The sequence below is a fragment of the Camelus ferus genome, chromosome 1 (genome assembly GCF_009834535.1).
Source record: "Camelus ferus isolate YT-003-E chromosome 1, BCGSAC_Cfer_1.0, whole genome shotgun sequence".
Lineage (NCBI taxonomy): Eukaryota > Metazoa > Chordata > Mammalia > Artiodactyla > Camelidae > Camelus > Camelus ferus.
In genome coordinates this window covers 40,788,356-40,815,234 of record NC_045696.1, presented here as the reverse complement: position 1 = coordinate 40,815,234, position 26,879 = coordinate 40,788,356, and the positions used below count along the sequence as shown (strand labels likewise).

At 40.0% G+C, this 26,879-nt stretch overlaps 1 protein-coding gene across 1 annotated transcript; it reads right to left on the bottom strand.

Moving 5' to 3' along the window:
- Window positions 1-3,236: 3,236 nt before the first annotated feature.
- LOC102520021 (cell cycle control protein 50C-like) lies at window positions 3,237-25,917 on the bottom strand. The gene is made up of 7 exons (XM_006195644.2): window positions 25,726-25,917; window positions 19,800-19,910; window positions 13,646-13,747; window positions 12,296-12,383; window positions 11,770-11,910; window positions 6,624-6,833; window positions 3,237-4,117 (listed from the first exon to the last, which is right to left on the bottom strand). Exons 1-7 carry the CDS (start codon window positions 25,915-25,917, stop codon window positions 3,927-3,929), a joined length of 1,035 nt encoding a protein of 344 aa, XP_006195706.1. The 3' UTR covers window positions 3,237-3,926.
- Window positions 25,918-26,879: the final 962 nt, after the last annotated feature.

The window sequence follows — 26,879 nt, the reverse complement described above, 5'->3', positions numbered from 1 at the left end:
CTCTGCTCCACAATCCTATCATTTAGGAAAATCCAGAGACAAAAACTGTTGACAAGGGCAGGCGGTGGCGCCGTGGGATTCCGATGGACGTCTGGCAAAGGAAAACCACCAGCAGCTGACTGATGCTGGTTTTCCTTTATTAAGATTTGGTTAATAAAGCCCCTACCATAAAACAAACCAGCTGAAAAACCAGCCTTCACGGGGGAGGCCTTAGTGCCGGCTGCGAAGGATGATGTAGTTGTCGCCAAGTCTGGAGATTTTTTATTAACGTGAACACTTTGGACCTGGGTGCTCAGGGGTCACACAGAGCGGGTGGGAAGCTGGCACTGCCCTGAGGGAGCATACTCTCTCCTCTGTCCTGGAGGCCAGAATGATGTGCAGGAAGCTGAGAGAAATCTACATAAGGCGAGTAAGGGATTCATGCTAAACTATGCAAGGGGATTTGGAAGGATACAAAGATCCATGTGAGATGAGTCCCTTGAGAGCAGGGCCCTAGCTGGCTCATTTTGGTATCCTTGGCATTGTAAATTTGTCACACAAGGGAGGGGTTAATTGGTTAAATTGCAAATAAAGGTTAAATCTACACTTTTAGTCACCCATAATTTCACCGTACCCAATTTTATACCTGCTGCATCTGCTCATACGCTCAGAATAAATGCCTAAGTAAAAGCACCTCATGACCCCAATAGTTTCTAAACACTCACACTCACACAAATGCCTGAACACATTAACACCCAAACACACGCTCACAAACTCTCATTGATTTGCACTTTTCTTGTCTCTCTTGATCTCACTTTTTCTCCCTCCAGAATTGTTGCCAGGAGTTGGAGAAAGAAAGGCTAGTTGTTCCAAGCCTTCACCAGCCATCCACAAAAGCACAAGGATGAAGAATTAGAAAAGCAGAGGAAGAAGACAAGAGCGAGATGACAGGAGAGGGAAGAGGAAGAAGAGGAGAGAAAGCCCAGTGTGGGTGGGGAGTTAACTGAGTGCTGAGGCTCTTCCCCTAACAGGGAAGAGGAGGGTGGCTCGGAGCCTTTGTGGCAGAGTAAGAAAGAGTCTTACAAAGATAAACCGCTTTGGGCTTGGTGACTTGTGGAGAAGTAGAAAAAAGGAACTACAGCTGCAATCTGTCATCAATTCCGGCCACTTACTTTTCTTCGAAGGTTTAGTTTCTTGTGGACATACTTGCTTTTATATAGATTTTTTTTTCCCGCATTGAGCCAACTTTAGTGCAAAGTGAAACAAGGAGTACTTTTTTGGAGAAGTCTTGACTACTTGATGAGTTGCATGTGCCTTTTGTGGTGGTTAATTTTATGTGTGAACTTGACTGGGCCATGGTGCCCAGATATTTGGTCAAACATTATTCTGGATGTTTCTGTAAGGCTGTCGTTGTTGTTGTTGTTTTTGTTGTTTGTAAGGCTGTTTTTGGGTGAGATTTCCATTTAAACCAGTAGACTGAGTAAAACAGATAGCCCTCCACAATGTGAGTGGGTCTCATCTAATCCGTGGAAAGCCTGAATAGAACAAAACGTTAGCTTCCCTTGAGCAAGAGGGAATTCTCCAGCTGACAGACTTTGGGCTCTGTCTGCAATGTCAGTTCTTCCTGGTGTTCCAGCAGACGGCCTTTTGGCTTGAACTGCATGCAACCTTTTCCTGAACATTCAGCCTGCTAGCCCCACCATCAGATTTTACACTTGAGAAGCCTCCACAATCATGTCAGCCAATTCCTGAAAATAAATCTTTTTACACACACACACACCTCCTATTGGTCCTGTTTCTCTGGAGATCCTTAGCCAAGACAGCATCTTATAAGCTGACCAACAAGGTTGAGATGTGACAAATGTGTTCACACCTCCTTCCAATCAGCCCCATAACTGAGGAGTGCGGACTAAAAGGGCGGCAGCCCAGGATCTGAAGTCACTGGGCTTGGTTCCTGTGTGAGCCCTGTTCCTTCCTAGCTTTCTGCCCTGCATAGTCACCTAAGCTCAAGAAACAACTGTTCAGATGATTAGAGCACTGCCAACCTGTGGTATATTAGTTTTCTATTATTACTGTAACAAATTACCACACTCAGTGCTTAAAACAACAGAAATTAATTTTCTTACAGTTCTAGAGGTCAGACTCTCAAATGAAGGTGTCAGCAGGACGTCTGGAGCTACAGAAGATGATCTGTTTTTTGCTTCTTTCAGCTTCTAGAGGACTCCCGCAGTCTTTGGATCACGACCCCTTCTCTGTATCACTCCAGCCTCTTGCTTCCATTGCCATAGCTCCTTCTACTCTTCCGACCTCCTGCCTCTCTTTTATAAGGACCCTTATGATTACATTGGGCCCATCCAAGTAATCCAGGATAACCTCCCCATACCAGTATCCTTACCTTAATCACATCTGCAACGTTTCTTTTGCCATGCGAGATGACATTCACAGGTTCCAAGGATTAGGATGTGGGTATCTTCGGAGTGGGAGGTGGGATGTAATTATTCAGCCTACCAGATCTGGTCACCAGGGCTCACTGCTTACAGATGAAAGATGAGACAGAGGAGGGATTCCAAGATTTCAGAGTTGGTATTTGAAACCATTTTGGTTATTTTATTTTATTTGGAAAAGTACTTGACTGCTTGGCGAATGTAGAATGTTGCAACAAAGAAATGTTTTCTTGGCTGCTAAAGAGACAAATATGTGTAGATACTATGTTTTTCTTTAACAATGAAAATTCAGCTCTTAGAGTCATCACAGAGTAAAGCTTCCCTCACCTTAAGAAATAAAATACTATAAATATGGTTTTTAAAGTATAATATTCTGGTTATCTAGGTACATAAATCTATGGAGTCTCTTGTCCTGGCAGCTTTTCCAAGGACAGTTGACCTTTGAACAACACGGGTTTGAACAGCATATGGCTACTTATACAAAGATTTTTTTCAATAAATACTACAGTACTACATGATCCACAGTTGGTTGAACCCATGAATGCAAAACCATAGATACTAAGGGCCAGCTATAAAGTTACAGGTGGATTCTCGACTGCACAGGGGTCTGTGCCACTAACCCCTGCGTTGTTCAAGGGTCAGCTGTACTTCGTTCAGTCTCCTGTAAGTGACATTTAGCAGGAATTCAAACCTTTTAAGATGAACCCTGAGAAGCTCCCTCAACACATATAATTCAAATGCCACAAATCCATGTCATTATCTGCATTCTAGAATATGTCATCCCAATATAAGTTTTAGAATTGTGTTGGGCCCTCAAACGTTGAGTGGTTTTTGAGAGATTCAGTCACTTTCCATGCTTCCCTCTTGGCTACATGGGAATTTTAGGGAAATCCCTGCACTTTCTTTTGGCGTACTTATGTATTTTGGGTGCTGAGGCACTGCTATAACCTTGGTTTACTCTTTGCAGAAAAGACTTCATTTTGACTCAACAGAAAGGAGAAAACATTTAATAAATCAGTTTTCAAAAACCACCCTTATCACTCAATTCAACGCTAACAATTGCTGTTGGGAAGTCTATCATTTCAACCAGCCCACGAAGACTCATTGTCTGAGCCTGACTGATGGTTAAAAGGAGTCACTTAATCCTGGGGACCCCAGAATTACTTACTCTTGTCTGGTGATGCCACTCTTCTAGGTATTCACCTACCTTCAGGCACAAGGGCTTCAAATAAATACCCAAGACTTGGTTTAGAGCTCAAGGATGATTTATCTTCCCCATTCTCAGGACATTTTACTATACCTAATTAGGCCTCCTCCTCCTCTTCTTTTCTTCTTCTTCACTCTGAAACTCTCATTATTTATTCATCTGGGAATGTACTTGATCAGTTAATTCAGTTCCTTTGATGAAATATCCCAGTCATGTTGAACCTTGTCAGGGATCTTTGGCTCCATTACTTCACCGTCCATTTCTGTGTTTTCTGCTTTTCTTTTTAAAGCTTGACTTTACTCCTGGTGAAATAACGTTTTCCTTTCTTTCAGCCTCAAGTGAATTGCCATCATGGCAAAGAAGGCCAGCCACGTCAGGGCTCCTGTCACTGTGTAGGCGAGACCTAAGAAGAGGCTACTGCCTCCACTCCATGTCAGGGTGGAAAGAACAACTGATTTTTCTCCTTGAAACTTGGTTACTGGAAAATCTAAGAAAAGAAAACCTGTTAAGGATCTGTCTCAGCACGTCTCAGCACTACCTCAACATATCCTAAATACATTAGGTTGAACCATATAATATTCCTGTTTTTGTAGGTAAAAAATGGTCAAATATTCAATTTCATACAGTCTGATCTTTACCAAGCAGTATGTTGTACTTGCTGGAAGGAAATTAAATAAAGACACGCCTTCCCTCTTACATAGTTATAATCTACAAAAGAAATTCTGACACAAATAGATCTGAACAACTTAGAAACAACTCAGTAATGAACAAATATATTTAATTTTCTTCGGCAAACTCAAGGAAAAGAAAAGAATACAGATAGATTTTACAGTAAATCTAAATTTTTGTTTATGGATCAGGATACTGAGGGTAGGCTAAAGTCTTTCATAGGCTAAGGTTTGAATTTCTACTTCAGGGAAAATTCTTCAAAAGGAGTGAAGAGGAAAAAAAAAAGGAGATAGATGGCAAAACATTTTTAGTAGGAAAACTAAAGGTGGTGCATTCATTTGGGTTTTGAAAAGGCCAGCATCCCTCACTGCTGGGGAGAAAGTGTTTGAAGTGGGTTTGCTATCATTAGCATTTTAATGATGTCATTCTGATTATGCATGTGGCTTGAGGTTTTTAAACATCTGGTGCCTTTTGTAAACCAAACTAATAAACAAATAAAGTCTTCTCATAGCAACGGCATTTCCCAGCAAAGCTCTTAAAAGGCCTCAAATCATTTGGCATCATGCTATTTAAAGGCACAAGGAAACTTGTTAGGAAACTCAGTCTCTTTCTTTTACATCAAAATTCTTCATTGTAGGGGCAGGAGGGATAAATTTGGAGTTTGGGATTAACAGATACACACCACTATATATAAAATAAACAACAAGGACCTACTATATAGCTCAGAGAACTACATTCAGTATCTTATAATGACCTATAACGGACAAGAATATGAAAAAGAATTGTTATATATGTATAACTGAATCACTTTGTTGTACTCCTGACACTAACACAACACTGTAAATTGACTATATTTCAAAATAAAAAATTCCTCATTGTCACCAGGTCCTTGGGTGCTATCTCAACTCAGCCACCTGGCTGTTGTCTTCTCTTGTCAGTTTCGTTAAGAGGGTCTTTGCCCCCGTAGAAGTGGTAGGCATTTTCTGCAGCTCAGGCTTAGGACTCCTTGCATATTAGCCAGGCTGTGAGGCAGGATGGGTAACACTCACACCAGGGTTCAACGCAGGCATAGGACCAAAGCTCAGGATTGAGATTCTGCACAAAGATTTAGCTTTGAGAATCATCAGAATTAAAATATGACTGTGAGTGAAGACGCCCAGGGAGGGCGTGTTTTAAGAGGACAAATAGTGTCTCCCATGTTTGGAATGTGGACTCCCTTCCTTTTCCCCTCAACCTCAAACTCACTGTAATGCATTGTGAGGGCAGCAGTACACGATGTGTTATTTTTCCTGTATCTTGATTGCAACCATAACTGCTTTACTGGTAGGGCAATCACAGACAAACTTGTTGGGAACAGAAGGTCCAACTCGAGAGATTACAGTCAAGCAACTTCCAATCTCAAATTCTGAGGGGTGGAGGGAGAAGGGGTTGCTGAAATCCTATTTAAAAGGTAGTATTCTACGGCTTACTTTCTGATCTGCACATATAATGCTGCGTAAGACAGAGCAATTTCTGGCTTTCCTTTTCATAGAACAGAGTTAGAGACCATGCTAGAGGAATGGCTGAAGGAATCCATACTCCTGGTCAGTAAACATAAGGTGGCAACAAGTTGAGAGGTAGAGATGGTGTCACATCAGTGGGAGTATCTCTGCTCGAGGATTGTCCCCATTCCCCTGTCAGAGTGGAGATGTCTGCGTTCTGCTCCAAGATAGAAAAGAAGAAAAGATGGAGCAGGGAACTGGAACACATACCATCATTCACTGATCCCAAGAATCTCTCAACCAAGCTCCCTGAGAGACAAAGGAGGTAGAGAGTTTGGTGTTCAGATCCGCTGGCCTGCTGGGGGTCCCACAAATGACTCCTGGCCAGTAGCTCTGAGAAGGTGCTAATGCCTAATTGGGCTGACGTCTCAAAGCTGTGTGCAAGCCCTGGAGAGATTCTGCCTCAGGGAGAATCGGGAAGGGACTTTAAGTCTGAAGACCAGAGTTAGTATAAATTGTGTTTAAGTATATCATTTTTAAAAGATAATGTTTAGTGTCATTTTGAAATCCTTTTTGTTCTTAAGTCAAGAATTACGTTTGTATTTTTAAATTCAGTGAAAACATTCAGAATCTCATAATAAAGCACGTCTCCTGACATGGCCCGTGTGTCCACACCCAAGGCCCTGGCTCCTGCTAGCCGGCTCCATACCTAATACAGGGAGGAACAGAGGGAGGACCCAGCACTCTCAGGGCAGAGCTCGTACCACGGCTCTGGGGGGCTAAATGAATGGAACCTGCCCGCTGGATCCAGGGCTCCCTTGGCTATGATACTTAAAAGGATACTGTAGGTGATGCCGAAACTATAGCTACCAGCCGGCAAGCCTTCAGTAAAATGTTGTATTCGACTGAGTCGGCGGTAAAGCTTTTTGAAAGTGGGAAAGGCGGCCGTCCGCATCCACACGATGAAGTCTTCATTGATGAAGCCATTGTTTTCTGGATCCTCTTCATCCAGTTCATAGACGGGCTTGGGCCAGGATGGGGGCTTTGCAGTTCCTGTGGAGAGTTAACAATGGATGTGGTTGAGAAAAATCATCTGCTCTCTTCAGTTTTCCTTAAAGTGTAGAGAATGAAACAACTTTCACATTCTTGAGGAAAGAGAAGTCGAAATTCTACTTTTAAAAAAAGTGTATGTGTTTAAGCTGCTGGAGTATACAACCATTACAAATAATAGTTACAGAGACTCTAGAGAAATGTGGGGAGAAATGCTGATGATATTGCTATAGGGTTTAAAAAAGCAGAATATCATATTATATGTGTATGATGTGTTCAACTATATTAAATGCATAATAAAGCATTGAAAAAATAGGTAGAGCAAAATGATAACAGTGGTGGTATTCCGTGATAGCATCATGGGGAATGTCTTTATTTTCTTTAACTTCACTAGTAATCTGAAAACAGCAAATTAAAACAAGATACTGTTTCACCTAAAAATGATTTAACATTTATAGACAAGAATTAGAACCATCAATGAGGCAATAGAAATGGGAACTCTTGCACAGAGCAGATGTGTGTGTAGATTAACCATATCTTTGGCAATCTAGGAAGATGCAGCAAAAGGTTTAAGGTATTTTGCATACATTTGGGCCTGGAATGTCTACTTCTAGGACTGTATTCTAAGGAAATAATCATGGAAGTGCAGGAAGATCATGTTACACAGAGATTCCCTGCAGCCCTGTGCCTAAGAGCTCAAAGTCGGAAGCAAGGAAGAGGAATTGGTAAAAGGGAGAAGGTGGACAGCAAACGTGTTGCAAGCCTGTTCCAAAGGCAGGAAGCTGGGTAGGTTTGGGTGCTGTGCCGAGGAATGTTGGCAGCACAGGGTGGAAGACCAGTGTCAGGAGCTCAGTCTGTTGAGTTGACCCCCCACTTTACTGCGTGGGCATGTCTGTCTTTCCCACTCTATGGCTGTCTCTTGAGTACAATATCTCCCTCAACTTTTTTTCACTGGCATTTAGTCCAGAGCCTGGCATGTGGTACGTGGTTCAATAAATGCTTGTAAAGGGATGAGCGAGTCCAATGAGAGCAGACAGAAGTTGACAGTAGAAAGCATTCTGAATTTTAAAGAAAGTCAGCAAGAGTTCAGTGAAATTTTTACTTCCATAAAACTGGTTCTACTATTTGTAGGAAACCATTCTTTCTCAACTCTGACCACTGACAATTTTCTTCTAAAAGAGACCCAGTCCTGTTTTCTAAGCATGGGTTGCAGTGCTTATAAAAGCATGTGCCAAATTTTGTTGGATTAATCTGCTGAAGTATGTTTCTATACTTATTCTTCCTCTGGAAATAATCCTTTGCTGGAGAAACTTCCTCTGAAAAAATTGTGCAGCTCACTTATGTTGGCCCTTCCTAAGACTTTAATTGCTGTTGCCAGAAGGATTTTGATCAAAATCAAAATTACCTTTGGTACCTGCATATGGACCTTACCCTCTCTCCACTTTAGCCAGGGCTTATGCCCCAAGGCTACCTGTCCTATGGGCCACTGATATCTGAATCACCCAGGGAGTAAAAACAACGTAGGTTCAAGCACGCCTTTCTTTACCAACCTCTGATCTCACCCCAACCTATTTCTTCAGAGGATATGAGAGGCATGGTGTAGGAAGTACCAACTTCTTTCATTTTCTGAGTTCAGCTGGGTCATTTGTGTTCATCCATTCACTCAACAATAAGCACTTCTTGATTGCTCATTTGTGTCAAGCACCAGGGATACAAAACTACACACGATCCAATCCCTTTTCTCAAGGAATTCACATACTGAAGTGGGGATGACAGGTATTCAAACAGATAATTATGGTATAACATGGTAACTCTTATAACACAAGTTAAGAACAAAGTGCAGGAGATAAGAGAATGCCAAGGATGCTTTGTGTTACAGGCCTGTGGTTATGGTAAGACAAAACAATAGAAGGTTGCCAATTTCCTTTCAAAAACTGGGAATTTAATTATAGATACAGTGACCATACATGCCAGTTTGCCTAAGACAGTCTGGTTGTTTTACATACATAATTAACTGTATCCAAGCAAGCTACAATATTTTGTTATCAAAAGGTTTATTTACGTCTGTTGTCCATTATCTCATCTAATTTAGCATTTATTCCAAACAAATAATATACATACAATTTGATCCTTCCAGCTGCCAGCCATCATCTTCATAGTCGTGACAGAGACCCGTGTGCAATGAATAGAGAGCTTACTTTAACATGTCACTAATGAAAGATAACAAGAGGCCCTTCACAGCAAAACATAACAGATCCCTGTGACCCCTGCCGCTGTGTGACCTTCCAGCCAGTTAGGCCATAGCCTCTGTTTTGGCCTGTGAGATGTGTGAAGCTGCCAGGGTGCAAGTCAGTGGGGTCAGTGGGAAATGTGGGGTAGCACAGATTATGTTATACATGCATGACGCCGTGTGAAAAATAGATGCTGAACAGTCTTGCTGAGAGTACTTTGAACTCTCTTGCAACAGTGTTATTTATTATATGCTGTAAATTTACAACTATTTTATTGTTTGGTATTGTTTTTTTTTTTTTATTTGCTAGTAAATCCCTTTAGCTGTGAAGAGCTAAAAAATGGAACATACATGTTTAATGTGAAATTAAGAATTCTTTTTCAAAGAAAGTTGATGATGTGATAACTGCAATGTTGGTTGACATTTACCCCCCACTATGGGAACTATCATGATGTCAATGACCACGGGAAAATCAAAAGATATAAATCTGCTGAAGAACATCAGAATCTACTCCAAAAATTTGTATGTATTTTCAAAAGAATGTATTCAAAGACAATGCTTTACCTCATATAGCTAGTGAAAGTCTATTTATATATCATTATGTGAGCATGAATTTTTTTTGAATATATATATTTTTATTGAAGTATAGTCAGTTTACAATGTGTCAGTTTCTGGTCTAGAGCATGGCTTTTTATTTAGGTCAAATGAGTTTCCCTTTACTTTCACTTTTTTATTAATTATTTTTGTAATCAAAGGAAAGCTTTAATGTGTTGGCTCTATGAGCACAAAACGAACTTTGTAAACAGTTAAATGAGGCCATTTTTATATCTATGTCTTCAGATGTATCCATCCATCTGAATATATTGGTTTGATTTTTTAAATTTGCTTCTTCATGGAATCAAAGCAAAGATTCTCAATATTCAATCTTGGAAGATAAAACCTCTGACATTATTATAAATATTACCATAAATTCAGTTAAAAAATTAAGCAATCAAGTGTAAATTTTTTGGTTTTGTAGTGATAACATAAATGCAAATTTGGTGGAGGAAAACATCAGAGTAAAGATAATGTTCTTAGTAAACTGGAAATTTATGGAGAAATGAGTTTTAAATTGGTTGTTTTACATATATAATTAACTGTATCCAAGCAAGTTACAATATTTTGTTATCAAAAGAAGAGTTGTGGAAATTTAAATATTTTTATATATCCACACAGAAAATAAACTGCAAAATTTTTACAGTGACAAAGATGTTAAAGAAATGCTTTGGCAAGGAAGTACACGTGGCCTATTTTTGTTATACATCATCAACCAGAATTTCACAAGTGTTTGAGCCTTCAAAGAGCTGTTTTCTATGTCAAATGACATGTCTCACGATAATCCTCAAACTTATTTTGATAAATCAGCCCTCTAACTTCTGGTGAAATTTTGTTCAAAATAGTTGAAAAGTTTTAGACGAAGTATTCTAAATACGGAATGCCATAAAACATAATTTTTGAAGATTTAGTTAATTGTAATTATTGAAAACCAAGTTTGCAAACAAGAAGATACTGAAATTTACCCCTATAAAAGCAAGAGAACAACTGACCATGTTGCATAATGAAAGTTCAAAAGGTATACAACTTAATTTTTAAATTCTGTAATTGTGCTTTGGAATACCTCAATTTTGTGAAAACTATTTTGGTGGAGTTTTCCTGTTTTGATTGGATAAAATTTTCTTCTCTATCAGAATTAAAGGATATCAAGAAGGTCTAAGGTTTTGTAGCATTTAAAGTTAGTAAAATATTCAAAAAAACATAGAAAAAATGTGAAGTCGAAAAGTGACAGGGCCTACAAAAATACTTGGGTTACAATACTAGCATATTTCAATACAGAAGAATTAAAAATGAGAATATCCTCTATTTAGTAAAATTGTAAACATAATAGGTACCTCATCAAGTATACATATTTTCTCAATTAAAAAAAAAAACAGAGTCAAAAGAGAAGAATCAATTAAGGTGCAACAATTTCAAACTGATTAACCATAAAATGCAACTTCAAAAATGATTGCAGACAATTTTGTGAAAAAATTAAAAATAATATTTTAATAAAATATTGTTTAAAAAATTCATTAGAAAAATACAGGGGCATGTAGTGAAGACAGATATGGCCAAGAAACTGATTAAAGTATGTGATTCTGTATCCAGAATAATTATTTTGTTTACATTATCCTTCAATGTTTAGATAATATATAAATTTTTAAAACTTGATTTAATGTACACAAATTTATTATTTTAATTTTTTAAAGAATTGCATTTTTAAAATAGTTCATAGTAGAATTCTTTTATAGGTCCATCAATATGGTAATGTCAGTTTACTGGTCAATAAATAAAACTTTCAAATAAATATATAACTTTAGTTATTCTAGTGTCCCTTTCACTCTCAAAAGCATACTAGTTTGGACAGTAAATTACATGATCACTCTAATTATAGATTAAGCAGCAAATTTCTTAAAACACTGTCTTTTTCCCAACGGTAAACTGGAGGGAACCAGGGTACCAATCACCTCATGTTTCTGATAGGTATGCGATGGAGATGCCCACAGGTAGGGGAAAAAGCAAAAGGAGGTCAACAAAGAAGTAAAGAAGCAGGCATCATAAACACCTCCCCACATATCAAAACCAAAGTTTCCATAAAGAGAGAAGAATGTTGAGCTAATCTATGGATCTTACCTGCAAATGCACTAGAAAGATTTTGGGAACCTGGATTCCAAAACTTGACATACTTGTCTGTCCACCATGAAATTCCACTCCTTAGCATTGGGACTTTGATACTCATGGATGAATTAAGGTTGTATGAAAGAACAATGGTGTCTATAAGGAAATTAAAAACTGTATTAGAGATACAAGTATTTTTGCCACATTTGGAATTGCACAACCAGACACAGCTGAAAAATAAACCAGAGTATTAGCAGCTTCTCAACATGCCGACATGTCATAGATGCTGGACTCCAAAGACTCTTCTTTTTCCTTCCAATGCCCCAGTTAACTGAAAAATACTCTTCGGCTTCATTTAACTATTCAAATCTCTGATAAGGGGGAACCCATTTGCAAATGAAATACCATAAATCAGTGGATAATGTATACAAACATTTCTTAGAGATGCCCGGCCACTCAGCTGCAGAAGTGATCTTCTGGACATTTAGATTGTTACACACTTACAAAAGGGAACATAATGGAGATAAGAAAAGTCACCTACCATTGAATATGCTGTTGGCAATAGCACCACAAGGAGCGATGGGGATCCCGTTGTGGGAGTTTTTGAAAGGAGCACAGTTACTAACATCCTGGATGTGAAATGATACAGGAATAAGCGCTTTCAGTAAATTCTTAAAATGCTGAAAACGAAAACACTGGCAAATGTAAATTAACCCACACTGATTTATTGGCACAGACCAGGATTATGGACTGTTGTTCCCAGGCTACTGGCTCACTTAGACTAGAAAATTTTCATGTTTTGAAGATAATGTGTATGTGTACATGCATGTGTGTGTAGTTTTTTTTCCTCATTAGCTGTACACAGCATACCAACTATGTCTGCAGGAAGGAACTTTGTTGGCTGTGCTAAATGCCACACTTAAGCCCCCACCAGATTACATTTTCAAAGGCTTTTTCTTATTGAAGTGTAATTTATATTCCAAAAAGTATAAAATTGTGAGTCTACAGATAGATGACTTATCACAGGGAATCCATCCACCTAACTACCAGAATACATTTTTAAAAGAGTAGCTGCTAAAAAGCACTTTTATATAATATCGCTATAGAAAAGGTTTCCTTCTAGCTTTTCTTGCCAGTATGCTGAATACCATCTACCAAGAAAGAGTAAAATTTTGTAATCTGAAAGGATTTTTTTTGTAGTCTGAAAGAATATTCAATTAAACCAAAGGCTTTTATTCAATCAAGTAAAGTCCAATTTCCTTAAACTATATTGATTGAAGGCCCATTATAGGGAGGATGATGGTGGATATAGAGTGAGCCAGACTGAGACCAGCCACTATCAAAATGGCAGATGCATCCATTAGGTAAAATGGGCAACTTTCAAGATAACTACAGAAATTAAGTGTGAAGAAGCAATACTGAAATCTAATTGATGTGTCAGTCATTTAAAAGCAAAAACTCTACTCTTTGAAGCAGCTCCAACATGCCATCAACTTTATTCACAGAAGCGTATATCCTGAATTATGATTGAAATGTACATGAAGATTTGCCCTTCTGACACATTCACTATTACCAAGACTTGGGCAACCCACTACATATCTGGTTTTAATATAAAATGCTGTCAAATAAAAAAATGGTTGGTGCATGAAAGCATAACCACTTAATTGGACAAGATTCGCATTCCTGCTCTGAAGAGGGAAAGGGCTGCTTCTCAGGAGCAGTTATCCTGAATACCCGGCCCCTGCAGTTCACGCAAGAATAAAATGAGCATTTCTGTCTTGTAAAACCTTAGCTTTTGAGTTTATTTTCCATATTCTCTTTTAGACTGAAAGCTTCATCAGGTTTAAAAAAAAAAATAAAGAGTGTTATAACAAGTTAAATAAAGCCTTACCTTTATATCTATACCCATCAGTTGGCTATTACTCCTGGATAGAACATATTGATAGAGGTTCTGATAGAAGCCGTACAGTTTGTAGAACATATAAACATCACCCTGTAGAGGAGAAGAGGAAGCAGTAAGGTGAGAGGAAAATAAGCTGGACTGTTAATAAACATGGACAGGATTTTTTAAATGCAAAAGTAGTACAGAAAAATATTGATGGGAACTGAAAGTTTCTTTATATCAAATAGAATCCCGAGAAATTATTTCTAAAAATCAGTGTTGGAAAATCCTGGTCTACATAGAATTATTAAAAGGACTAAATAATTTACTTTTAATGTTTTTGGAAGGGTCACCACACTTTGCCTTAAAAAAATTTATCATTTGTATTCTCAATATGTAAAATTTGGCTTTACAATTATTTCCCAGCAGTTCTGGGAAAGCTGCTTTGCCTAGGGGTTGTGGTAAGCATCAAATTCACATTGTTTCAAAGCAAATCCATAGAATAAAACTGGGGCCACTGAACATGTCTAGGTGCATGTACGTACTAGACACGTGAAAGACATGAGACTAGCTCCTTGGGATCCAGGCCCCGTGTTGTCTTTTTACCCCAAGGATTTAGCACAGTACTCTGTCATAAAATGCTTGGTCAAGAAATGGTGAACCATTTGTTATGGACAAAAAGATGGAATGGTTTGCTAATCTAGAAGAAAGGTGATTTTCACCTTGGCAATACGCAGCCTGGTTGCCATGGGAGATAAACTTTTTCATGGATGCTGTTGTATGTGGCTGCCCAGGCACGGGCTACCATCAATGCTTCTACCTTTATGGTGAAGTACCAAGGCCCTGGAACTTCTCCAGGCAGACTTGATGCAGATTTTACTAACAGCACATATGATGCAAATGTAACTGTCCGATGTAGCTGTTCATGATTAATATACTACCTATCTCCAAACTAATAAAGGCCTGCATCCACAATATGAAAGCCTAAATTTTATTTAGTGCCTCCCATGTGTTAGGTGCTATGTTCAGTGCTAGAAATACAAAAGCAGTCCTTTACAACTTCCTGAGGCAACTGATTCTCTCGTTCCATGCAAATATGGCCTCACCCTAAGGACCTTGAAGAGGATGAGCATGGGAGACGGGAGCTGGTACCCAGGGCAGGCTGAAAATGAAGGTCACGGTAAGTGTGGCCCAGTATAGAAGACAACCAAGGCTGAAGAGCGTGGTCCCTGGTCAGAGAAGAGTCTCTGCAACAGCGAGGAGGGGAGCCGCTGCACCCTGAGAAAGAGGTGGGCTGGGGCATCACGAAAGGAGAGCGTGGGTGTGACGGCCAGCAGGCCAGGCGCAGTGGGAAGCCCTGACTGTGCTTCCTCATCTGAAGAGGGAGCCTTTGCTGCTGGCCCACAACGCGAGAAAATCTGGAATCCGGGGCATGGGACTGACTGTGCATTTTCTTGGGAGCTAAAAGAGAATTCTCCTTACCCAAAGTTATATGTTCATATAAATGACAAAATCAGCAGGCAGAGAACACTCACACACTAGGGACAAAAGTGGTTTAATGACCCTTTTTCAATGATTCTTTGTCCAAGATTTAGCTTAACAAGGCCTCCGAGACCATTGTCTTGTTTATTAGTCCTGGAGGCACAATGCGCTTCGTGAGGCTGTTCCTCTCCTGTGGTACTTGGTGCCGAATTCCTAGGTTACGGTAGAGAGCTCTCCGTGGATCCATTGTCTAGCACGTGTGATATGTGTGACCTGGTGAGCTGAAGGCCCTGTGGTTTCCCTGAGTAGTTTGGTTGGATTTTTATGAGAAAGCCTTTGCCTGAAAGGAATGGTTAGCAGCTGGTAACACTTACTTGCCTTTAGGATTTTAAAGGACAGACAGATGGGAACCCAAGCACTTTAAGGTTTTTATCTTTTGGATTTTCTTCTTTAAAATTGTAAGCACTCTGAGCCTTCAAGAAGGAGCCAACTCTGCTGACACCCTGATTTCAGACTTCTGATTTCTAGAGAATAAATTTTTAATGCTTTTAGGAAAAAAAAAAGCAACACTAACTTTTACTTTGATGGGGGCAGCAGAGTGAGTGGAGGAAGGCAAGAAAGGGCAGCAACTGTAGAGAATTACAATTTGAGAATTCTCAAAATTCTCAGTTTTGATCTCTAATAAAGAACACATATATAAAACTTCTCCCAGTGACCTTATATAGATATCACTTACAACCCAGGTACAGCTCAGTAATTTCCTTATAATCTGTGTCTGACTTACACTCACAAAAATGATTAGAGACACAGTTGTATTCAGAATATTACTGATGCCAACATGCGTTCATCCGGGGTCAATTGGGAAATAGGAAAGGGACACAAAACACCAAAACTTCCTGGAGCATAAAGCCATATAATTTAGCACTTTATCTTTCTTCCATTAATTTAACATTTCAGCAAACATTTTCTGAGCATCTACCATGTAAAATTACTGTGCTATACACTGTGGAGGAAGCAAAGATTCATATGTTCATTCCATAACCATTAATTGAGCAACTACAGTGTGCCAGGCATTGTTACAGGTGCTTGGGATATTACAGTGAGAGACAGACAATAAACAATACATATAATAAACTGTTCATTTATATAGCATGTTACAAGGTGATGAATACTGTGGAAAACAATGGAAATACAGCGAGGTAACAAAAGTTAGGAGTGCAGGGTGAGGTGAGGCGACAGGTTGCAGTGAAATAGGATGGGCAGTGTAGGCCTTATTCGGTGATAATGCCAACCAAAAATTGGGGACAGGCATAAGAGAATGCCTGACTTGTTTGGGGAACAAGAAGTACAGTGTGGTCAGAGTGGGGATGGGGGAAGAGAATGAAGGGAGGAGGTTAAGAGGATCATGTAAGGGCTTGTAAGGACTTAGGCTTTTTCACTGAGTGGAAAGAGAAGCCATTGCAGAAATTTTTGAGCAAAGGAGTAACGTATGACTTATGCTTCAAAACGTTCACTCTGGCTGCTATATTGAGCTATAGATATAACAGGGAGACCTGATAGGAGGCTATTTCAGAACCCCACCTGAGAGGTGAATGTGGTGTGGAGCTGGGTAGTAGCAGCAGAGGGGGCAGAGGTGAATATACTTTGGATATATTCTGAAGGTAGGGCCAGTAGGATGGACGGATACGAGGTGTGAGAGAGTGAAAGGAGTCAAGAATGACTCCTGGGCTTTTGGCTTGAGCACCAGAAGGACAGAGTTATTTTCACCTGAGATTAAGAAGTCTGTGGGTGGAACAGGTTTTTTGTTTTTGTTTTTAAGGGGGGGTGGGGTGTGTAGAGTAAATAAGGGGGAGGAATGGATATCAGGAGTTCAGTTTTGGAAACGTTGAGTTTCAGATATCTATTAGACATCTGAATGGTGACCTGAGGAAGGCTTCTGGAAATACAAGGGTGGATACTGGAAGAGAGGTGTGGGCTAGAGATATAAAATAGGGTGTTGGTGATTGATGGTATTTGAACCTAGGAGGTGGATGGTGTTTCCTAGGAAGTGAGTGTATAAGAGAGGAGAAGAAGACTAAAGCCCTGAGGATCTCAACATAAAGAGTTTGGGGAAAATAAGAGGAACAGCAATGGAACCAAAGAAGGCGGCCAGAGAGATAGGAGGAAAACCAAGACCGTAAGGTGCCCTGAAAGCCTAGAGAAGGAAGTGGGTCACGGATGAGGGAGTGATCGCCTATGTCCAGTGGGTGTCGAGGCACTAAGGATTCATCACTGGATGTATCCATGTGGAAATCACTGGTAACCTTGAAATTTCAGCGAGTGTTGGGGGCCAAAACCTGATTGGAGTGGGCCTAAGAGAGAATGAGAAGAGAGGAACTGGGAACAGCCAAGACAGATGACTCTTCTGAAGAGATTTCCTGCTAATAGGAGAAAAGAAATGGGCAAATAGTTGGCAGGGAAATCTGGGAGGATAGAAGAGTGTTTTGTTTTTGTATTTTACAGATATGTTAAGAAATAATATGTGTGCTGGTGGGAAAGATCCAGGAGAGAGAAAAGTTGATGATATATGAGAGGTAAGAACTGCTGAGTTAAGCCCTTATAAAGACAAGAAAGGCTGGCATCTATTGCATAAGTGAGAGGTAAGCCTTCAGATGGGAGCATGGGTGGTTCCCGTGTGGTAACAGGTGGGAAGGTTGAGTCTGTATGCAGATACAGGGTGGGGGTAAGTAGCTGTGATGTGGCACGTAAAGCATGATCCCTGTCCCCAGGGAGGTTCCTGTAATTAGAGGAAACGAGTCTATAGGATATTATACGGGTGACTGCAAGTCCATCAGAAGAGTGGGAACAGCACTCCCAGAATACAAATGTGGGCAAAATTCTTGCTCGAAACATGAGTGAAAAGGAGGCTCAAGGAAGGGTTGGGATACTAGGGACTTAACACAGGTGGGATCTTACAGGTGGCAGTGAGAGGGGAGACTTTCTAGGCAAAAGAACATAGAGAGCTGTATCATGGAAAAACAGGTTGGGTCAGTTTGGCAGGAGTACAAGGTTTCCCATGGAGATAAAGATGAAAAGATAGCTGGGCCTCCAGTGTTGAAGAACAATGTGAGAGAGTGCAAATTTAGGTGGAGGGCAGGGCATGGTCTACTGATTTTGCAAATAACAGTTGGCTAAATGTAGAAGCCAGAGGCTAGAAGAGCAACTAAAGTCACTGTGATACTAGACCAGGAGGGTCTGAACTGGGGAGAGGGTGGCTGGGAGAAACACGGATTGAAGAACAGGGCTCACACATCAGAGGCCTGGATGAGAAAGGAGCAGGCAGGGTAAAGTCAAGGAGGAAAACTTTGGGTCTTGGCAATGGAATCTTTAGCAGAAAGGGAAGTAAGGAGGGTTTTTCAGGAGATGACAGTGAGTCCTGTTTGGGGAGGAAGCAGACTTTGAGATGGGATGCTTAGTGAGAAGCTGAAGAGAAGGCCTGCTTGAACATGGAAGCATCCCATGCAGAGTCATCTCTGAAGGGCAAGGAAGAGGGACGAACCAGGTAAGGGAGGAGGGCGCTGTGGGGAGAGTTGCAAAGCCCAGAGGACAGAACAGAACCTTTGAAAAGCTGAAGAAAATACACTTTCATTTGATTAAGTCCTGACTACCTTGTAAGACAAGAGAGGCCCTGAAAAGGTGCCTCTTGATTTCCTACTGCGGAGAGCGTAATCAAGGGGCGGCTCCAGCTGCTCTGCTCTGAGGTCATCCTGTGTCTGCACCAAGGCCATGCTTCCCACTCCCATGGCTGCTCCCAGCCAGTGCCTGAGCAACAGGGATACTGAGGCCAGGACTCTCTGTCGGCCTTGCCGAAACTTTCTCAAGAATTTTCTGCAGACCTTCCTTCCTCCCTCCCTCCCATCTTCCCTTCTTCTTTACCCTCCCATGCCGCTGCCTGCCCCTGCCTTCCTTCTCCCCTCCCCTCTCCTTCCCAGGGGTCAGAGCTGTGTTGTGTTCTCACAGCCTCCTCTGGCTTCATCCATATTTTCCCTCACAGGCAGCTCCCCCAATAAATCTCTGTTATGTCTAATCTAGTCTTGGCATCTGCTCCTCAGAGGACCTGGACAACACGAGACTTTAATCCGCCTAAGAGCAGGGACATCTCTTTTTATTTCTTTGGCATTTCTCACAGTGCCTGACAGCTGGGCCAAGAGTTGCCTTAGGGACTAGGCAGCTGCATGTGTAGAATGACTTGGAGGGGGAGCCAAGGAGAGTCCCACCAGGTGTGTGACCCTTGACACTAACTCACTGCGTGACCTTGGTCAAGTCACTTAACCTCTCAATCCATTAAGTTTCTCACTGTAAATGAGTGGTTAGATCCAGTGATTGCTATGGTCCCCTCCTGTGCTGACATTTGGCGTAAAACCTGTTTGATTGATGTTGAGAATTATGTTACAAAGTTGGGTGGGTAAAGAATCTGGAAACTTAGAAACAAAGGGGAAGAATGAAAGTCTAAAGGAAAAAAAGGGAAAGGGAGAGTCACACATGCACTCAACACTTTCTCAGACCCTCAACTCCACTCTGCTTTATTTTTTTGTATTTTCAGTTTTGGAAAGCATTTGGTAGAGATCATGAACTTACTGCCCTGTGTTAAATAGGAATAGAGCAGCATACAGCCAGCTGAAGGCTCTTGAATCTCACTTACCTTCATTGCCTCTGGGAGGTAGAAGGGAATAGAGCAAGTGCATTCTTTGTCAAAATTAGCGGTGTTTTCCCGCAGTTTTGCACAATCTGAACATTTTTCTGTGTAATTAATCTGTCAGGTGGGGAAAAGAACAATTATTAATTAAAAAGGACATGAATACAGATCTTCAAATTAAAGTCCTGAGTCCACCAAAATCTCCAAGCTCTCCAGGTCGAGGGCATGCTGTCTGGGATGTGAACCCGGCAGCTCACTGCGCAGGACATGAGCGCTCCGTGGATGTGAGGGAGTGGGCCTCCTTACAGCCTTTAATTTTGGGATCTGGCAGCATTTTGCCACTTACCTGGAGCTCAGGGTTTCTACTGCATATTTATGTAACCTGTGATGCAGCCTCATGCCTCCATCATAAAAAGGTGTCATTAGGAAAGTATTAGTCAATGACTCACGAGAACTGTGTCTAACCAGCTTTATGGGGAAGTCAACTTCACTGTTTTTCCATTTTATTGTCTGGAAAATATTTATTCTAATGAATTCTCCTACATGTTGTCTAGAGGAAGTTATTAAAGATGACCAAACACAAAAAAGAAGTGTTTCCAAAATGTAGAGTTACTGATGTATGCAAAGTAATTGTAAAATGGTGTTATATTCTGTTGTTTAAAAGTTAAAATCTGTGCAAAATGGTATAAAAAAACAGTAGTGTGTCCCAAATGGGCATTTTCCTGTGAGCTCTGGCTCAAGGACTCAGTTATGTGAAGCTGCAGCTGGAAGAAGAGTTGGGAAGGGTGGCTCAGAGAGAGGTCATGGGGTTGTGTGGTTCCCTTCAGCTGCAGGAAACATTCATCTCAAGTGCCCAGGGGTGGTTGTGGGGTGCTGCAGAGGGCTTCTGCTTTTTCCTCACTGTGTTGAGGAGTAATTAGAAGAGTTTGGGAATGGAGGAGGACAGGGAAGCAAGGGACTGGCTTTCTCCTCAGTAAATTGCCAGTGGGATTTTGGATTCTTAGGGAGAGAAGACAAGAAAGAATTCTGAATGCTTGCTAAGTCACTGGGTGTTTGAAGTCAATATGGGTAAAGTGTGAATACTAAATTAAAGATTAGCCAAAAGACTACTTAATTGCTTAAATCATTCTTTAAGTATGCAACAATAGTTGAACTATTTTTTTTTTGCCTTTGTTGTTTCATGATATCTTTATTTTTTCCTTTTTCAGTTTTATTAGTAGAATTGTTACACTTTGACTGCACATATTATATTGCATGTAAATGCATATATACAATATATGGCACATTTTTCTTTTAGTTTACATATATGTACTGATCATTGTTTCTCAGAACAGATTAGAGCTTTAGCTTTTTAAACTTACATAGTTGTCAATGGAATAAAGCCAACCACAAAGTAAGAATTAACAGAATGATGTAATCCAACCATAAAGGACTGTCAAATGTGCTTTCACATAGTCAAGAAATCAGTCATCTAAGTTATAAATAATAAGTAGTTCATTCGTGTTCTTACTTTTTTTTTTAGATTCCACATATAAGTGATTATCATGTGGCATTTTTCTTTCTCTTTCTGGCCCACTTTAATTAGAATGGCTATCTCTAGGTCCTTGAATTATTATTTTTAAAAATACTGATGCCTTGTCTGTGAAACTGCATTCTAATTTTTTAAAAAGCATTAAAGAACAGGGCTGTATCGTAACTGAGAGCTAGCACACTGAACTATGACTGGGGACACTGCGCTTCTAGTTCAGTCTCTGATGTTGAGTTAAATCCTTAACGTCCAAGGCCCACATTTTGTTCACTAGCATCATTTTGGATTGCAATTAATCGATCTGTGAGGTCACTGTAGTAGTATACATTCTACTCCATGGATTCTTGTTGGAGTTCTGTCAATGCAGAATTAGGAAAAAATGTGTTTCATGATCAAATAATTTTTGACTAGATGATATCTAAGGTGCTTTCTAGCTCTAAAAATTTTATAAGAAAAATATATCTTTGATCTACTGTCTACTTTGTGGCTCGAGTGACTCTGTAAACCTATAGCTCAAAAATGACAGCAAAGGTCATAGTCTGCTTGCTTCTCACAGAATTTTGGAGAGGCAGGAATTATCATTCTTGCCTAAAGTGAACTGCACGGAGGGCACTTTCTTGATGTGCCCCAGGGCTGAATGAGCACAGGAAAGCCAGTTCCAAACTCTTCTACTAGGACTCTGTTCTTCTACTAGGCCTCTGTTGGCCACACTGGCCTGGGATAAGCACTTCATCTTACTACCCATCATAATAAAACACTTCCATGTGCAAAAGAGGATTACATTCTTTTCTGATCTTCCTGTATGAAAGCAAAATGTTAGAAACAGTGGCTTAAAAGAAAAGTCAGTTGGAAAATCCCCTTAATATCATGATAAAAGCGTTCTGTTGAAAGTTGTTTGCAGTGTTGTCTTGAATCAACAATGGGGTGAAGTTCTCACATGCATGAGGTGACAGCATTCAGCAACGGCTGCTTCCTTTTTTAAAAAATTGAAGTATGGTTGATTTACAGTGCTGTGTTAGTTTCTCGTGTACAGCATAGTGATTCAGTTATACATATATATTTAGTCCTTATAGTTTATTACAAGCTATTGAAAATAATTCCCTGTGCTATACAGTAGGACCTTGGTGTTTATCTATTTTATATATAGTAATTTGTATCTGCTAATCTCAAACTCTTAATTTATCCCCCTACCACCCCTTCCCCTTGGTGACAATAAGTTTGTTTTCTATGTCTGTGAGTCTGTTTTATAAATAAGTTCATTTGTATCATTTTTGTTTAAGATTCCACATATAAACAGTATCATACAATATTTGTCTATTGCTGACTTACTACTTCACTTCATGTGACAATATCTAGGTCCAGCCATGTTGCTGCAAATGGCATTCTTTCATTTTCTTTTATGCCTGAGTAGTATTTCATTTTATATACAAACACACACACACACACACACACACACACACACATATATGTACCACAACTTCTTTATCCAGTCATCTGTTGATGGACATTTAGGTTGCTCCCATGCCTTGGCTGTTGTAAACAGCGCTGCTATGAACACTGGGGTGCATGTATCTTTTTGAATTAGAGTTTTCTCTGGATACATGCTCAAGAAGTGGGATTGGTCGATTATATGATAACTATTTTTAGTTTAAGGAATCTTTATACTGTTTTCCATACTGTTTTGGCTGCAACAAGTCACATTCCCACCAACAGTGAAGGAGGGTTCCCTTTTCTTTATACCCTCTCCAGCATTTATCGTTTGTGAACTTTTTAACGATGGCCATTCTGACCAGTGTGAGGTGATACCTCACTGTAGTTTTGATAATTAGTGCTATTGACCATCTTTTCATATGCTTATTGGCCATCTGTATGTCTTCGTTGGAGAAATGTCTATTTAGGTCTTCTGCCTATTTTTTGATTGGATTGTTTGTTTTGTTGTTATTGAGTTAAATGAGCTGTTCATATATTCTGGAAATTAAGCCCTTGTCAGTTGTATCATTTGCAAATATTTTCTCCCAGTCCATAGGTTGTCTTTTCATTTTGTTTATGGTTTTCTTTGCTGTACTAAAGTTTATAAGTTTAATTAGGTACCATTTGTTTACTTTTGCTTTTATTTCGAATGTCTTGGGAGACTGACCTAGGAAAAGATTGATACAATTTATGTCAGAGAATGTTTTGCCTTTGTTCTCTTCCAGGAGATTTATGGTGTCCTGTCTTATGTTTGTCTTCAAGCCATTTTGAGTTTATTTTTGTGTATGGTGTGAGGAAGTGTTCTAATTTCATTGACTGACACGCAGCTGTTCAGCTTTCCCAACACCATTTGCCAAATAGACTTGTCTTTTCTGTATTGTACATTTTTGCCTCCTTTGTTGTAGATTAATTGAACATAGGTGTGTGGGTTTATTTCTGGGCTCTCTATTCTGTTCGATTGATCCATATGCCTGTTTTTGTGCCAAGACCACACTGTTTTGATTACTGTAGCTTTGTAGTATCTTCTGAAGTCTAGAAGGGTTATGCCTCCAGGTTTGGTTTTTCTCCTCAGGATTGCTTTGGCAACTCTGGGTCTTTTTTTTTTTTTTTTTGATTCCATATAAATTTTAGGATTTTCAGTGTAGTTCTGTGAAAAATGTCATGGATAATTTAATAGGGATCACATTAATCACATAAATTGCTTTGGGTAGTATGGTCATTTTAACAACATTAATTCTTTCAATCCAAGAGCATGGGATATCTTTCCATTTCTTTAAATCATCTTTAATTTCCTTTATCAATGTTTTATAGTTTTCAGCATATAAGTCTTTTACTTCCTTGGCAGGAGGTAAGTATTTTATTTATTTTTTGATGCAATTTTAAAAGGGATTTTTTTTTCACTTTCCTTTTCTGATATTTCATTGTTAGTGTAAAGAAATGCAACAGATTTCTGTATGTCAATCTTGTACCCTGCTAAGCAATGGCTGCCTTTTAATGGAGGCTGCATTTCATAGTGGATAGGGATGGGTGACCAGGAGGGATGAAGCAGGAAACACACAGGAGGTGTTGGTGAAAGGGGCTGGTGAAGAAGAAAATGGACAAGTAAACAGGATGAGCTTTTTGTGGAAATGAGTATCAATCTTGTAAGCCAATTACTTTGCTACCCCTTCAACAAGGCAAGTTTAATTTGCTACCTGGTGTGGCCTGGTGGTTTACATTACTACACTAAAGGACTCAAAAGGACCTGGGGGCACTAGGAAGATAACCTGCTGGGAGCTGGGGGGTGGGGAGTAGAAAATTTCAGTGGAAAGGCAGTAGGGAAGTATATGTTGGTAGGAGGAGTGGGACCTCAGATGACATTTTCCTCATTGAAGTCCACACTAGCTGCCCTAATCCATCCTTTTGATAAGTGTGTGCCTATAGTGTAATGGCATTGTGCAAGGATGGGGCTGGGATATGGAAAACGAGCCAGCTGTGGCTGAGCTCTGTGTTCTTACCACACACTCTCCTACCTACTCTGTCACTAGTTCACTGAGGGCAGGAATCAAGTCTTACCTACCTCACTCGTCTGCACACCCAGCAGAACTCCTAGCACCAGCAGACACTCATGAACACGAAATCAATGTTGACAGACTTGGCCTTCAAGGTAATTTTGCCACTAGTCCCCGTGGGGAGAGGGAATAGATGAGCTTTCCAGGCCTGCCTTCAGAATGGTGGTCATACGGTCTGGGATATCTGGTAATCTACCCAGAGCCGATTTGCCTGAAGCATTTACTTAATTCATTAGACCAAATGTGGGCATGCTCAGACCAGATCTTCCCCCAACCAGCTTCTGGGATTCTCATCCTCCGATAGGTTAAAAATCAAATTGGCAAAAGGCTTGTGACTGAGGAGTGTGCCCTTAGCTCTGAGTAGAACTTGGTTTATTTTGCTAAGTATCCTGATGAGGCCAGAAAGATTTAGGTTCTTGCTTTTCCTAGATTAAAGTAATGATCTCAGAGGGAGTTCATTTGTAAAGGGAAAGACACAATGCTTGAAAGTTGGGCAAAATCGAAGACCTGTATCTTTGGTTCTTCACTCTTTTTATCAACATGATACTCGGGCGTCTGGCCTTGCCTCTCGCCTGCCAATACCAATCGCTTGCTCGGTACTCTGCCAGCATAAAAAGCTCCTGATTTTGCCAGGTCCCTGGAAACAAATATGGCTGAACTGACCAGAGTGAGAGTGATTGTCCTCAAGAGGGAGGAGGGGTGAATATAGTCTCTGGCAGGTGCAGAGGCTCTGTCACCATGTGCACCTGCCAGCTAGAAAAGGGATGTTCCAGTCCCGTCTAGTTCCCTGTCAAGGGGCTGTGTTCTCAAACTGACCACTCATTTATAGTCCCAAAGCTAAAAATTCTTAAAAATTGCATTAAAAATGTAAGATGGGACAAACCTCTACTTCCTTGATGTTCTTTGCAGACAAGAGAAGGATGACACCCGCACCAAGGCAGAACACTCCTGTGATAAAAAATCCAGAGAGGATTTTGGTGGCTGTGAGCTGTAGCCGGTAGGCAGGCAATTGCTGCTGCTTCAAAGCAGTATTGTCTGGCAATCTGGACTGGCAATCGTGGGAACCCCTCTTCATTTTGGCCCTGCAGGTGACGCAGATATACTTTCAAGACATTTGTAGCATTACTGCTTACAGCAATAACACATAATGGTAATATTAAGAATTATATGAGTTCAGGATTTGCAGATACTACTCTATATAAAATAAACAAGGTCCTACTGTATAGCACAGGGAATTATATTCATACTTTGTAATGGCCTATAATAAAAAGGAATATGAAAAGGAGTATATATAAAAATAACTGAATCACTATGCTGTACATCAGAAATTAACACAACATTGTACATCGAATACACTTTAATTAAAAAAAATTACATGAATCTTCTGGTGCATTTGCAAGGTTTTTCTGCTTCCTGGAATTATTCCTTAACCAGCCCTGATATTCAGCAGGAGCACAGCTCCCTTCAATCAGCTACTGCTAGGTATATTTTACTTAGGCTCAAAAAGCTCATTGTGTTAAATGCCATGCCAAGCAGAAATGTCCCCACCAGGTCTGTATAACCCAACGACTGGTGACACTGGGAAGCAGTTATAACTGGCTACTTCTGGGATGTGGTGACTAATTAAAGGCAAGCCTTCCTGAAAGGGGAAAATGGATTTATCTTTAAGAACTTGTCCAAATCCTTGGAGATTAATACAACAACAACAACAAAAAAGAAGTTAGTGCTTTCAACTTTTTTTCCAAATGTGGCTGTCCCTTAACATGAATATAGAATAAATTGGGAAAACATTCTCAGATTACAGCTAACTTGACTATTTGTGATAATGAGAAAAGAAGCAAATGGGGACTGTAGGACACAGATGTTTAATCTCAGCAGCTTCCAATTTTTTCACCCATAAGAAAGACTCTGGTAGGAAATGCAGATGAAAGACATCTCCTCCTAACTTCTTCCCAAGCACATGCTTTGAAATAGCCCAAATAAGGCAAGAGAAAGGAAGACAAAAATAGATAATGAAATGTTTAATATTGCAATGTT